The sequence below is a fragment of the Ranitomeya variabilis genome, chromosome 1 (genome assembly GCF_051348905.1).
Source record: "Ranitomeya variabilis isolate aRanVar5 chromosome 1, aRanVar5.hap1, whole genome shotgun sequence".
NCBI lineage: Eukaryota > Metazoa > Chordata > Amphibia > Anura > Dendrobatidae > Ranitomeya > Ranitomeya variabilis.
The window spans coordinates 274,932,131-274,948,017 of NC_135232.1; the positions used below are offsets into that span (position 1 = coordinate 274,932,131).

The 15,887-nt window shown below is 42.3% G+C and overlaps 1 protein-coding gene across 1 annotated transcript in view; it reads right to left on the minus strand.

Moving 5' to 3' along the window:
* Positions 1 to 407: 407 nt before the first annotated feature.
* The window catches only part of LOC143815426 (hydroxysteroid 11-beta-dehydrogenase 1-like protein A), a 70,058-nt gene continuing 54,578 nt past the window's right edge, over positions 408 to 15,887 (minus strand). Inside the window, exons 5-6 of the mRNA XM_077294592.1 lie at positions 1,546 to 1,689; positions 408 to 637 (exon numbers count right to left, since the gene is read on the minus strand). Of these exons, the coding sequence (XP_077150707.1) occupies positions 426 to 637; positions 1,546 to 1,689 (356 nt within the window). The 3' untranslated portion in view covers positions 408 to 425. The remainder of the gene's footprint in view (positions 638 to 1,545; positions 1,690 to 15,887) is intronic.

Genomic DNA, 15,887 nt, shown 5'->3' on the forward strand with positions numbered 1-15,887 from the left:
ACTATCAACCCTTTAACGAGTCGTGCAATATGCTTCGCACTGACGAGGGCCAACAGCCCGAAACACCGTGTCTGCGAATTGAGATACTGATTTGGCTTTTATCCTAAGTCATATTGCACGACTCGTTAAAGGGTTGATTGTGACTTGTAGGATCGCTACTTCCAATAGGTGGCGCTATAGAGTTAAGTCCTCTTTTTTTCAGCAGAGGCAATTAGCATATTTAAATTCCCAGAGGAGCATTGCACGGTGAATAAGCCTCCTTACCTTGACAAGCCAGAGCAGGTATGTCACTCTCCATAAGGAGAAACGATACCCTTTAGACCAAAGATCACATAATCATTCACTGGTCTCACCAACACTACTTACTAACAAAAAAGGGCTAAAAATAATGAGATATAGACATTGGAGTCTTTTATTGCAGTTTATTAAATGTTTTCTAGCATATACATTTTATTTAGTAGATTGTCAATGAGATTTGGAGCTAAACTATGCAACACGTAAATCAGCTTAGTGCGCCAGAAAGGATAAAAGACTTCTGGCTGACGCAAGACGGCTGCTTTAACTACCTCGTCCGCACATTCCTCCTTGGGTGATGGTGACATGGTAATTTTGCCACGTATTACCTGTAGAGCACTTTCTGTAAAATACAAAACAGATGTCACATAGTCTTCCCTTGTGATAGCAGTATACCTGAAATCATGAAATACTCACCTAGACCCTCAATATTTATCACATTGTAAGTGTAGTCCCAACAAGAAAGCTTATAAATATATGTCTTATTAAGACATGCAGACACCATAAAGGATATTCTTCCACTTGCAACCACCAAACATGGAACAAGCAACAGATTCTTCTCCATTTATTACATACAATATCTGAACTGCTATCATGTCATACCTCACTGATTGGCAACTTTCCCTGGCAAAACCAGTTGCATGTAGGTAGATTTGGGGAATCTGCTCCAGGGTGAGGACTGCTAAGTGCTTCCACGGTGTTCACGTCTGCATATACTTATATTGCATATTAATTTTTTTGTAATTAGTTGTCTCTTGCTAGTGGCCATAGGTATAGCTTCTACTCCTATTTTCTTCCCAAAATGAATTCATCTGCAGCATTGACCAATATGTGCTAAACTCAGCAGGGCGTCCCACCTGGTCCAAAAACAATAAGAACATTTCAGGAAAACCGAGGCACCAAAATAACAGGTTCTGGATAAAAAAAAAACTTCTTCTTTATTCCATGTCAATTAAAAAGCATCACAGGAAGAACCCATTTCGGCCATAACTGGCATTTTTCAAGCCCAGAGAAAATTCACACAGTTTCCTGTGATGCTTTTTAATTGACATGGAATAAAGAAGTAGGTTTTTTTTTTTATCAAGAACCTGTTATTTTGGTGCCTCAGCTTTCCTGAAATTTTAATATTTTCTTCTCTTCCGGGTGCTCTGGTAAAAGAGTGTTAAACCTTCGTTCCAAAACAGATATCATACACAACTAATTTATAAAAATAATATCTTAGTGCCTATTGAAAGATGCCTTCAACCTCACCTGTATCAATAAATCCCAGAACGGCCACAGTCACAGACACATTATTCTTGCTGAGTATAAATTCTCTGCGGAGAGAACTGAAGAAACCTTCCAGTGCAAACTTGGCAGCAGAGTAATATACTGTAAATGGTGACCCAATACGTCCTGCATGGAATGAGAAGAGCTGTATGAGACGTTTTTTCATTATCAAGTAAAAAAATACTACTTTTGACGTAAATCAAACTGCGGAAATACTTAAAGTGGTTGTTCACTATTGGAGAACCCCTGATTCGTAGCTCAATAGAGAAAAAAATAATATAAACTCATCTCCTGTAGTGGCTTCGTTCCAGAGATGCTGGTACTACTGTACTTTTCACAGTGGGTGACGTGACATTGTGTCACGTGTCTGCTGCAACCAATCGGCGGCCTCTCACAGACATCTGTCTTTACTATTGTGTTGGAGGGGATGTCCACTGTAATGGAATACTGATGAACTGCAATGTCACGTAACCACTGGGAAAAGAAGGGGAGACTTTGCTGGGATGACGCCACTGTGGGAGGTGAGTATACATTGTTTTTATATTCTACAGGGCCTAGAATTGATTAAGCAAGGGTTTTCCAGTAGTGGACAACTCCTTAAAAAAACAACCACGGTAATCCTGATGTGCAGTTCTAGAATGCAGTTGTGAGCTGTATTCCCAGCTGTGTAGCTTTAGCTGTTACTCCAATGTACAGGAGATGAAGGGGAAGGATTACAACACCTATACAGTATTATTTGGCTACAATTTTAACCAGGTCATTTTACATTTTTCCTCTTTTGTTTTTGCATACCCATTTTTCAAGAGCCATAACTTTTTCCTTATTTTTTTTCTCCTTGATATAGTAGTATGTAGATCTATTTTTGTAAGGTGGGTTAGAATTTTGACAGTCACCATTTAATTTACCATATAATGCATTGGAAAACATAAAAACAATATTTTGATGAGAAATAAAGAAAAAAAAATTCTCCATTGTTGCTATAACTTCGGATCTTTTGGTGTTCACTGTGTTGGTAAAATAACATTTTAATTTCATTGTGCAAGTTAATATTATTATATTAGTTACAAAGGAATATCGTTTTTATGGTTTATTTCTTATTTTACTGATCTCCTATGAAGGTGCTGCTGGTAGAGCAGTACTGTATCTCTTAGGCCATGTGCACACGTTGCTTTTCTGCAGCGTTTTTCCAGTTAGGATTTGTCACAAAAACCTGAAGGGAATCCTAATGCCAGCAAAGTGAATGAGAATCCTGAAGTCTCATGCATATGTTGCTTATTGGACTTGCAGATTTGGTGCAGATTCATATCTGCAACATGTCAATTCTTTCAGCGTTTTTGCAGTGTTTTTTCACCCATTGACTTCAATGAAGTCTGTAAAAAAAGGCTACAAAAACGCAGGTCTAAAAATGTCTGTGGATTTGCTGCTTTTTTGTAGTGTTTTTTTCATGCATTTTTGGACAGCAGTGAATTCTATATAGATAATAATAACCTATTTGACCTCAGTGTCAATACGAGAGACAAAATCCCCCTTTGCGTCCCTGGGGACCATTCATGTAGTAGCTACTCTCCTGTATTGTTTACAGATGTATTAACCCCCCTAATGCTACCATTGACGTTTCAATACAGCGATCACCGCTGATCCAGACAGCTGACACCCGGCACTCAGTGCCAGGAGCAGTGCCCAGCACTTTAACCCCCCTAAATACTGCGATCCCAGCATTTAGCAGGCAGGTAGAAGGAGGGAGCCCCCTTTGCTCTTCAATCGTGCCCTCCACAACGTTATTTCAGGGGCCCAATTGTTGACATGGTGACCTGATGCTGTCATGATGACATCCAGGTCACCAGGCACTAGCAAAATAGTTCACTAGTGTGCAGTGCCACTAGTTAACCCCTTCAGTGAACACCGTAAAAAAAAAGTAAAAACACAATGCTTTATTATCATACCGCTGAACAAAAAATGGAACAAAACGCGATAAAAAAGATGAATGTAAATAAAAATGGTAGATCGGAAATCGTCATCTTGTCCCTCAAAAAAACAATCCACCATGCAGCTCCGTCAATCGAAAAGTAAAAATGAATACAGGTGATGCAAAAATAATAATTTTTTCTATAAAATAGTTTTTATTGTGTAAAAGCGCCAAATACAAAAAAATTATATAAATGTGATATCACTGTAATCGTACTGACCTGAAGAATAAAGCTGCCTTATCAATTTTACAACATGCAGAACGGCAAAAACAATCCCCCCCAAAAAATTCCAGAATTGCTGTGTTTTGTTCATTCTGCCTCCCAAAAATTGGAATAGAAAGTATTTCCCCTTGTGAAAATGTAAAATCTGGGCCAAAACTAAATTTTGGTGGTAAAAATTTAATATTTTTTTCTTCACTGTCCAATGGTATAAAATTCTGTGCCACATCTGAGGTGTCAATATAATCACTGCACCCCAGATGAATTAATTGAGCGTAGTTTGTAAAATGTGTAGTTTATGGGGGGTTCTGCTGTTCTGGCACCTCAGGGACTCTACCAATGTGACATGGCACTTTCAAACCAGTCCAGCAAGATCTGTACTCCAATATGGTGCTCTTTCCTTTCTGACCTTTGCACTGTACCTCAAAAGTACTTTTCAACCACACATGGGGTATCGGTGTACTAAGGAGGAATTGAACAACAAATTTTGGTGTCCATTTTGTCCTGTTACCCTCATGAAAATAAAAAATTGGGGGTTAAAATAAAAAATTTGATTTTTTTTTTTGTATTTTCACGGCTTTATGGTTTAAATTTCTGTGAAGCCCCTGGGGGATTTACAACATTCACCACACATCTAGTCACATTCCTTGAGGGGTCTAGTTTCCAAAATGGGGTCACTTGTGGGGGTTTTCCACTTTTTAGACACAACAGGGGCTCTCCAAACACGACATGACACCCCCAGACCATTCCATCAAAGTCTGCATTCCAAAACATCACTCCTTGCCATGGGGATCTCGAAACGCAATTATTCAAGCAAATTTTGCATTCAAAAAGTCAAATCGTGCTCTTTCCTTTCAAACAGTAGTTTTCCTCCACACATTGGGTATCTTCGTGCTCAGGAGTCATTGCACAACAAATTGTACAGTGCAATTTCTCCTGGTACCCTTGTGAAAATGCAAAATTTGGGGCTAGTAAACATTTTTGTGGGAAAAATCAGATTTTTTTTATTTTCACGGCTAAACATTAAAAACTTCTGTGAAGCACCTGGGGGGGGCTCAAGGTGCTCACCAAACATATACGTAAGTTCCCTGAGGGGTCTACTTTCCAAACCAGTGTTACTTGTGGGAGGTTTCCACTGTTTAGGCACATCAGGGTCTCTCCAAACGCAACATGGAGTCCGCTAATTATGCCTACAAATTCTGCATTCAAAAAGTCAAATGGCGCTCTTTCCTTTCTGAGCCCTGTCGTGTGCAAAAAAAACTGTGGTTTTTCCCCATATATGGAGAATCAGCATGCTCAGGAGAAATTGCACAACAAATTGTGGGGTCTATTTTCCCGTTACCCTTGTAATAATACTAAACTTAATAGCAGAGCCACAAAAAGAGGACTAAAAATCCTCCAAAAGGTCTCAGAACTAATGCACTCTCAGCTCAGGACGCAGCAAACCCATATAGTAAAGATGGTGGCAACACAAGTACAAAATACTGGTGATTTGTTGCCGCCATCTTTACTACAAGTTTAGTGTTAGGACTCACAAGTGTGAGGACCCTTCACGCGAGTTGCGAACTTGCACATCTTGGCCAAAATATCGATCAATACCTGATATATTATTTATATTTTTTTTTGCACTTCATTTTCAGGGTGCAGCTAGGTCCATTATTATTATCCTTGCAAACTTGGATGTCTGTTCTCATGGGATGCATTTAGATAGTGCTCAGCAGCCTGCCTGTTCTAATAGTATGGGCATCACTAATAGGCAATACGTCAGATGCTGTTCATTACCTGTGTGTGACCAGTGCCCTATATAAGCCGCTTTTGTGCAATCTAATACTAAGTAATCACCCCCTCCATGAATTCGTAGGCTGTGAGTGGTTGTCTCATCAGTATTTTACACCTGTGTGGCCACCACCTTTACTACATGGGTTTGCTGCATCTTGAGAGGGCATTAGTTCTGAGACCTGGGCAGGTAAATTCTGCTGCCCCTTGTGAAAATAAAGAAATTTGGGTCTAAAGTAAAATTTTTGTCAAAAAAAGTTAAAATGTTCATTTTTTCCTTCCACATTCCATTAATTCCTGTGAAGCACATGAAGGGTAAATAAACTTTTTGAATGTTGTTTTGAGCACCTTGAGGGGTGTAGTTTTTAGAATGTCGTCGCTTTTGGGTATTTTCTGTCATATAGGCCCCTAAAAGTCACTTCAAATGTGAGGTAGTCCCTAAAAAATGGTTTTGTAAATTTTGTTGTAAAAATGAGAAATCGCTGGTCAACTTTTAACCGTTCTAATTTGCTAAAAAAAAAAAATGTTTCAAAAATTGTGCTGATGTAAAGTAGACATGTGGGAAATGTTTGTATAAACTATTTTGTGTGACATCACTCTCTGATATAAGTGCACTTAAGTACAATATGTCACAAAAATGAGCATCAGACTCAGTTGAATCCATTGTAGTGTTCAAGAGTTATTACTACATAACATGAGACTGATCAGAATTGTAAAATTTGGCCTGGTCATAAAGGTGAAAACAGCCTTGGGGGGTAAAGGGGTTAACATATTATGGTTATGTGTGGATGTTATTTGATTTCGTACCTTGGTCTGCTCATTTGTTTGCACTGGTTTAGTTCTCCCTTTGTGAGACTCCCATACTGCCACACTTTGGAGTATTATTTGAATGCACTTTGTTTAGTTTCTTTTGTTTTTATATATACATTTGTATATCTATTTACTCTATGGATCACTCTACTATTCATTATTTAAATCTTATTTATATTCAATGTGTGTATATCTTTCCATTATATTCACAACCTAATGTGGTGGTTTGATGCACAGGTCTTCAGGTATATATGAATGGTATTTTGTTGTAAATGTAAAATGTTTTTATATTGTGCCCTGAGTCTGTTTTTGGCATCCTACACATTCCCCTGTTTTGTAATTGTAAATGGTTTTAATATGTATGTCCACTTGAATTGAAGTAGCAGTAAAGGACTTTGACATTAATCATTGGAGAAGAGAATCTGTTTTTTTTCTGTTGGATCTAGAGATATAGATAATAGATAGACATACAGTGGTGTGAAAAAGTGTTTGCCCCTTCCTGATTTCCTATACTTTTGCATGTTTGTCACTTAAATGTTTCAGATCACCAAACAAATTTAAATATTAGACAAAGATAACACAAGTAAACACAAAATGCAAACAAATGAGAAACAAAGTAATTGAGATTTTTTAGTCTGGAAAAGGTTGTAAAGCCATTTCGAAAGCTTTGGTACTCCAGTGAACCACAGGGAGAGACATTATCCACAAATAACAAAAACCTGGAACAGTGATTAACCTTCCCAGGAGTGTCCGGCTGACCAAAATTACCTCAAAAGAGCAGTGATGACTTATCCAAGAGGTCACAAAAGACCCCACAAAAAAAGATCCAAATAACTGCAGGCCTCACTTGCTCAGTTGAGGTCAGTGATCATGACTCCACCATAAGAAAGACACTGGGCAAAAATAGCTCCAAGACGAAAACCACTGCTGAGCAATGAGAACATCTAAAGGCTTGTCTCATTTTGCCAGAAAACATCTTGATGATCCTCAAGACTTTGGGGAGAATGCTCTGTGGACTGACGAGACAAAGGTTGAACTTTTTGGAAGGTATATGTCTTATTACACCAGGTGTAGAAGTAACACAAAGCATTTCAGAAAAGGAACACTATACCAACAGTAAAATATGGTACTGGTAGTGTGATGGTCTGGGGCTGTTTTGCTGCTTCAGGACCTGGAAGACTTGCTGTGATAAACAGAACCATGAATTCCGCTGCCTATCATAAAATCCTGAAGGAGAATGTCCGGCAATCTGTTTGTGACCCCAAGCTAAAGTGCACTTGGGTTGTGAAGTAGGACAATGATCCAAAACACACCAGCAAGTCCTCCTCTGAATGGCTAAAGAAAAACAAAACTAAGACTTTGGAGCGGCCTAGTCAAAATCCTGACCTTAATCCAATTGAGATGCTGTGGCTTGATATAAAACAAAAGGTGGTTCATGCTCGGAGACCCTCCAAAGTTGCTCATTACCAACAATTTTACAAAGATGAGTGGGCCAAAATTCCTCTAGAATGTTGTAAAAGACTCGTTGCCAGTGATCACAAACGCTTTATTGCAGTTGTTGCTGCTAAAGGTGGCCCAACCAGTTATTTGGTTTAGAGGGCAATTTCACACAGGGCCTTGTAAGTTTGTATTTCTTTTTCCCTTAATGATAAAGAACTTCATTTAAAAACTACATTTTGTGCTTATTTGTGTTATTTTTGTCTAATATATTGCACAACCCCCGACATATTATAAAATTTCACCCTGTGGAGCTTATTGGACAGATTTTTATGATTAAATAAATAAATGAAAAAACGATGTGGGGTCTCCTCCCGTTTTTGTAACCAGCCAAGGTAAAGCAGACACCTGTGAACTGATATTATCAGGATGGGAAAGTCCCTAGCTATTGAGCCTTTCCCAACCTAAAAATACCAGTCCGCAGCCACCCCAGAAGTGTTGCATCACATTAGGGAAGTGGCGTATCACATTCACTGTGGCTCTTCCCTCGTGCTTTGGCAATCGGTGTAATGGTGCTTTGGGTGGATGTCAGCTGTGAATTGTCCAAAAACACAGCTGATATTAAGCTCTGGTTTTAGTAACGGAGAGGTGCCTATGAGACACCCCCTGTTACTATCCTAGTAAATAAAAAGAAAAAACACAAACAAAAACTCCCCCATGCTTTACCTGGTTCACCACGCAGGTCCGATGTAGTCCAGGGAATCCGAGACATGTTGTGAATTCTGCTCTTGGGCTCCCTCCGGTGGTTGTTAATGGTAGTGCAGTTGTCTTGGGGTTGTAATCCAGGGCAGGTGTTTCTGCTGATTGCAGCTCTACCAGGTATTTAGGTGTGCAGGATCCATTACTCCTGGCCAGTTGTCCATTGTTCTTGGAGGGATTGCATCTCTCTCTGGTTCCTCATGCTCTGCTGCCAATTCAGCTAAGATAAGTGTCTGTTTTTTTGTCTCTGTGCACACATGCAGTGTGCTTTGCAATTCAGTGCAATTCATTGTGTTTTTTGTCCAGCTTAGACTTTGTTTGGATTTTTCAGTCATGCTGGATTCTCAGGAGTTGCAGATATACTTGCTATGTCTTTAGTTAGATGTAGAATATTTGTATTTTCTGCTGTGGATATTTTTAGGATTTTAATACTGACCGCTTAGAATTCTGTCCTATCCTTTTCTATTTAGCTAGAAGTGCCTCTTTTGCTAAATTCTGTTTTTCTGCCTGCGTGTGTCTTTCCTCTTATACTCACAGTCAATATTTGTGGGGGGATGCCTATCCTTTGGGGTTCTGCTCTGAGGCAAGATAGAATTCCCATTTCCATCTATAGGGGTATTTAGTCCTCCGGCTGTGTCGAGGTGTCTAGGACGTGTTAGGCACACCCCACGGCTACTTCTAGTTGTGGTGTCAGTTTAGGGATTGCGGTCAGTACAGATACCACATACTCCTCAGAAAGTCTCTCATACGGCTCCAAGGTCACCGGATCATAACAGTACAACTGGCCAACAATGAGTTAAATGCATCTCAGAAGAAGGGAAGAAAGGTATTGAGCCATTTTTTTTTCTGTAGCCTGTTTTTTCTTTCCTTCCCTCCTTTCCTCTGGGTGACTAAGGAGACTTGTGCTAGCATGGATGTTCAGGGATTAGTTTCTCGTGTAGACCAGCTTGCTGCTAGGGTACAGGGTATTTCTGATTATATTATTCAGACTCCGCTTTTAGAGCCTAGGATTCCTACTCCTGATTTGTTTTTTGGGGACAGGTACAAATTTTTGAGTTTTAAAAACAACTGTAAACTGTTTTTTGCTCTGAAACCTCGTTCCTCTGGTGATCCCATTCAGCAGGTTAAAATTGTCATCTCCCTGTTGCGTGGCGACCTGTTATGACCCCAATGGCGAGGGTCTCAGAGGAACGTGGAAGTCTGCAGAATACAAAAATCCAGCTCATAGGGCAGTGGTAACTGGGTTGACCATATATCTACTCCTAACGCCAACACTAGAAGTAGCCGGGGATCATTCCTACGTTGATTCTAGATGACACGCGCCAGCCGGAGAATCTAGCTACCCCTAATAGAGGAAAACAAAAGACCTTTCTTGCCTCCAGAGAAGGGGACCCCAAAGCTGGATAGAAGCCCCCCACAAATAATAACGGTGAGGTAAGAGGAAATGACAAACACAGAAATGAACCAGGTTTAGCACAGAGAGGCCCGCTTACTGATAGCAGAAATAAGAAAGGTAACTTATATGGTCAACAAAAACCCTATCAAAATCCACACTGGAAATTCAAGAACCCCCGAACCGTCTAACGGTCCGGGGGGAGAACACCAGCCCCCTAGAGCTTCCAGCAAAGGTCAGGATATATATTTGGAACAAGCTGGACAAAAATACAAAACCAAAACAAATAGCAAAAAGCAAAAGGCAGACTTAGCTGATATAACTGGAACCAGGATCAGTAGAAAAGAGCACAGCAGACTAGCTCTGATAACTACGTTGCCAGGCATTGAACTGAAGGTCCAGGGAGCTTATATAGCAACACCCCTAACTAACGACCCAGGTGCGGATAAAAGGAATGACAGAAAAACCAGAGTCAAAAAACTAGTAACCACTAGAGGGAGCAAAAAGCGAATTCACAACAGTACCCCCCCCTTAGTGAGGGGTCACCGAACCCTCACCACGACCACCAGGGCGATCAGGATGAGCGGCATGAAAGGCACGAACTAAATCGGCCGCATGAACATCAGAGGCGACCACCCAGGAATTATCCTCCTGACCATAGCCCTTCCACTTGACCAGGTACTGAAGCCTCCGCCTGGAGAGGCGAGAATCCAAGATCTTCTCCACCACGTACTCCAACTCGCCCTCAACCAACACCGGAGCAGGAGGCTCAGCAGAAGGAACTACAGGCACAATGTACCGCCGCAACAAGGACCTATGAAATACATTGTGAATAGCAAACGACACAGGAAGATCCAGACGAAAAGATACAGGATTAAGGATTTCCAATATCTTGTAAGGCCCAATAAAACGAGGTTTAAATTTGGGAGAGGAGACCTTCATAGGAACAAAGCGGGAAGAAAGCCATACCAAATCCCCAACGCGTAGTCGGGGACCCACACCGCGGCGGCGGTTGGCAAAGCGCTGAGCCCTCTCCTGTGACAACTTCAAGTTGTCCACCACATGATTCCAGATCCGCTGCAACCTATCCACCACAGAATCCACCCCAGGACAGTCAGAAGGCTCCACATGACCCGAAGAAAAGCGAGGATGGAAACCAGAGTTGCAGAAAAAGGCGAAACCAAGGTGGCGGAACTAGCCCGATTATTAAGGGCAAACTCAGCCAACGGCAAGAATGTCACCCAATCGTCCTGATCAGCAGAGACAAAACACCTCAAATAAGCCTCCAAAGTCTGATTGGTTCGCTCCGTCTGTCCATTAGTCTGAGGATGGAAAGCAGACGAAAACGACAAATCAATGCCCATCCTACTACAAAAGGATCGCCAGAACCTGGAAACGAACTGGGATCCTCTGTCTGACACAATATTCTCAGGGATGCCGTGCAAACGAACCACGTTCTGGAAAAACACAGGAACCAGATCGGAAGAGGAAGGCAGCTTAGGCAAAGGAACCAAATGGACCATCTTGGAGAAGCGATCACATATCACCCAGATAACGGACATGCCCTGAGATAGCGGAAGATCAGAAATGAAATCCATGGAGATATGTGTCCAAGGTCTCTTCGGGACAGGCAAGGGCAAGAGCAAACCGCTGGCACGAGAACAGCAAGGCTTAGCTCGAGCACAAGTCCCACAGGACTGCACAAATGACCGCACATCCCTTGACAAAGAAGGCCACCAAAAGGACCTGGCCACCAGATCTCTGGTGCCAAAAATTCCCGGGTGACCTGCCAACACCGAGGAATGAACCTCGGAAATGACTCTGCTGGTCCACTTATCCGGGACAAACAGTCTGTCAGGTGGACAAGACTCAGGCCTATCCGCCTGAAATCTCTGCAACACACGTCGCAGATCCGGAGAAATAGCTGACAAGATAACTCCATCTTTAAGAATACCAACAGGATCAGCGACTTCAGGAGCATCAGGCACAAAGCTCCTAGAAAGAGCATCGGCCTTCACATTCTTTGAACCTGGTAAATACGAGACAACAAAATCAAAGCGGGAGAAAAACAATGACCAGCGGGCCTGTCTCGGATTAAGGCGTTTAGCAGACTCGAGATACATCAGATTTTTGTGATCAGTCAAGACCACCACACGATGCTTAGCACCCTCGAGCCAATGACGCCACTCCTCAAATGCCCATTTCATGGCCAACAACTCCCGATTGCCCACATCATAATTTCGCTCGGCAGGCGAAAACTTCCTAGAGAAAAAGGCACAAGGTTTCATAACAGAGCAACCAGGGCCTCTCTGCGACAAAACGGCCCCCGCTCCAATCTCTGAAGCATCCACCTCAACCTGAAAGGGAAGTGAGACATCGGGCTGGCACAAAACAGGCGCCGAAGTAAACCGGCGTTTCAACTCCTGGAAAGCCTCCACGGCAGCAGGAGCCCAGTTGGCTACATCGGAGCCCTTCTTGGTCATATCCGTCAAAGGTTTCACAATGCTAGAAAAATTAGCGATAAAACGACGGTAGAAGTTAGCGAAACCCAAGAACTTCTGAAGACTCTTAACTGACGAGGGCTGAGTCCAATCAAGAATAGCTCGGACCTTGACTGGGTCCATCTCCACAGCAGAAGGGGAAAAAATGAACCCCAAAAAGGGAACCTTCTGTACACCAAAGAGACACTTTGAGCCCTTGACAAACAAAGAATTTTCACGCAAAATTTTAAAGACCAACCTGACCTGCTCCACATGCGAATCCCAATTATCAGAAAAAACCAAAATATCATCCAGATAAACAATCAAAAATTTATCCAGATACTTCCGGAAGATGTCATGCATAAAGGACTGAAAAACTGAAGGCGCATTGGAGAGCCCAAAAGGCATCACCAAGTACTCAAAATGACCTTCGGGCGTATTGAATGCGGTTTTCCATTCATCACCTTGCTTAATGCGCACAAGGTTGTACGCACCACGAAGGTCTATCTTGGTGAACCACTTGGCACCCTTAATCCGGGCAAACAAGTCAGACAACAGTGGTAAAGGATACTGAAATTTGACAGTGATCTTATTTAAAAGCCGATAATCAATACAAGGCCTCAAAGATCCGTCCTTTTTTGCCACAAAAAAGAATCCCGCACCAAGAGGGGAAGAAGACGGACGAATATGTCCTTTCTCCAGAGACTCCTTGATATATGAACGCATAGCGGTATGTTCAGGTACCGACAGATTAAACAGTCTTCCCTTAGGAAATTTACTGCCTGGGATCAAATCTATAGCACAGTCACAGTCCCTATGAGGAGGCAGTGCACTGGACTCAGACTCACTGAAGACATCCTGATAATCAGACAAATACTCAGGAACTTCCGAAGGCGTAGAAGAAGCAATAGACACGGGCAGGGAATCCCCATGAATACCACGACAGCCCCAACTTGAGACTGACATAGCCTTCCAGTCCAGGACTGGATTATGGGTCTGTAACCATGGCAGCCCTAAAACAACCAAATCATGCATTTTATGTAAAACCAGGAAACGTATCACCTCGCGGTGTTCAGGAGTCATGCACATGGTAACTTGTGTCCAATACTGCGGTTTATTTGCTGCCAATGGCGTAGCATCAATACCCCTAAGAGGAATAGGATTTTCTAATGGTTCAAGAGTAAAACCACAGCGCTTAGCAAATGACAGATCCATAAGACTCAGGGCAGCACCTGAATCTACAAACGCCATGACAGGATAAGACGACAGTGAGCAAATCAAAGTTACAGACAGAATAAATTTAGGTTGCAAATTACCAACGGTGACAGGACTAACAACCTTAGCTATACGTTTAGAGCATGCTGAGATAACATGTGTAGAATCACCACAGTAGTAGCACAAGCCATTCCGGCGTCTATGAATTTTCCGCTCATTTCTAGTCAGGATTCTATCACATTGCATTAAATCAGGTGTCTGTTCAGACAACACCATGAGGGAATTTGCGGTTTTTCTATCACATTGCACCGAATTAGGTGTCTGTTCAGACAACACCTTGAGGGAATTTGCGGTTTTGCGCTCCCGCAACCGCCGGTCAATTTGAATAGCCAGTGCCATAGTATCATTCAGACCTGTGGGAATGGGAAAACCCACCATAACATTCTTAATGGCTTCAGAAAGACCATTTCTAAAATTAGCGGCCAGTGCACACTCGTTCCAATGTGTCAGCACGGACCATTTCCGAAATTTTTGGCAATACACTTCAGCCTCATCCTGCCCCTGAGACATAGCCAGCAAGGCCTTTTCTGCCTGAATCTCAAGATTGGGTTCCTCATAAAGCAAACCGAGCGCCAGAAAAAACGCATCAATATCAGCCAATGCCGGATCTCCTGGTGCCAGCGAAAAAGCCCAATCCTGAGGGTCGCCCCGTAAGAACGAAATAATAATTTTAACTTGCTGAGCAGAGTCTCCAGATGAACAGGGTCTCAGGGACAAAAACAATTTACAATTATTCACGAAATTCCTAAACTTAAACCTGTCTCCGGAAAACAGTTCAGGAATCGGTATTTTAGGTTCTGACCTAGGATTTCTGATAACATAGTCTTGTATGCCCTGCACACGAGTAGCCAGCTGGTCCACACTTGTAATCAAGGTCTGGACATTCATGTCTGCAGCAAGCATAGCCACTCTGAGGTAAAGGGGAAGAAGAAAAAAAAAAAAAAACTCAGAATCTTCTTTCTTATAATCCCTCTTCTGCAATGCATTAAACATTTAATACTGGCCTGGCAAACTGTTATGACCCCAATGGCGAGGGTCTCAGAGGAACGTGGAAGTCTGCAGAATACAAAAATCCAGCTCATAGGGCAGTGGTAACTGGGTTGACCATATATCTACTCCTAACGCCAACACTAGAAGTAGCCGGGGATCATTCCTACGTTGATTCTAGATGACACGCGCCAGCCGGAGAATCTAGCTACCCCTAATAGAGGAAAACAAAAGACCTTTCTTGCCTCCAGAGAAGGGGACCCCAAAGCTGGATAGAAGCCCCCCACAAATAATAACGGTGAGGTAAGAGGAAATGACAAACACAGAAATGAACCAGGTTTAGCACAGAGAGGCCCACTTACTGATAGCAGAAATAAGAAAGGTAACTTATATGGTCAACAAAAACCCTATCAAAATCCACACTGGAAATTCAAGAACCCCCGAACCGTCTAACGGTCCGGGGGGAGAACACCAGCCCCCTAGAGCTTCCAGCAAAGGTCAGGATATATATTTGGAACAAGCTGGACAAAAATACAAAACCAAAACAAATAGCAAAAAGCAAAAGGCAGACTTAGCTGATATAACTGGAACCAGGATCAGTAGACAAGAGCACAGCAGACTAGCTCTGATAACTACGTTGCCAGGCATTGAACTGAAGGTCCAGGGAGCTTATATAGCAACACCCCTAACTAACGACCCAGGTGCGGATAAAAGGAATGACAGAAAAACCAGAGTCAAAAAACTAGTAACCACTAGAGGGAGCAAAAAGCGAATTCACAACAGCGACCCTCAGGATTGGGCATTTTCACTGGAATCTGGGAATCTGGCCTTGCTTAATGTAGACGCCTTTTTTCAGGCTCTAGGATTATTATATGATGAACCAAATTCTGTGGATCAAGCGGAGAAAACTTTGTTGGCCCTGTCTCAGGGTCAAGAAGCGGCAGAATTGTATTGTCAGAAATTTAGAAAATGGTCTGTGCTGACTAAATGGAATGATGATGCTTTGGCTGCAATTTTCAGAAAGGGTCTTTCTGAATCTGTTAAAGATGTTATGGTGGGGTTTCCCACGCCTGTTGGTCTGAATGATTCTATGTCTCTGGCCATTCAGATTGATCGGCGCTTGCGGGAGCGCAGAACTGTGCGCGCTGTGGCGTTGTCCTCAGAGCAGATGCCTGAGCCTATGCAGCGTGATCGGATTCTGTCTAGAACGGAATAACAAGG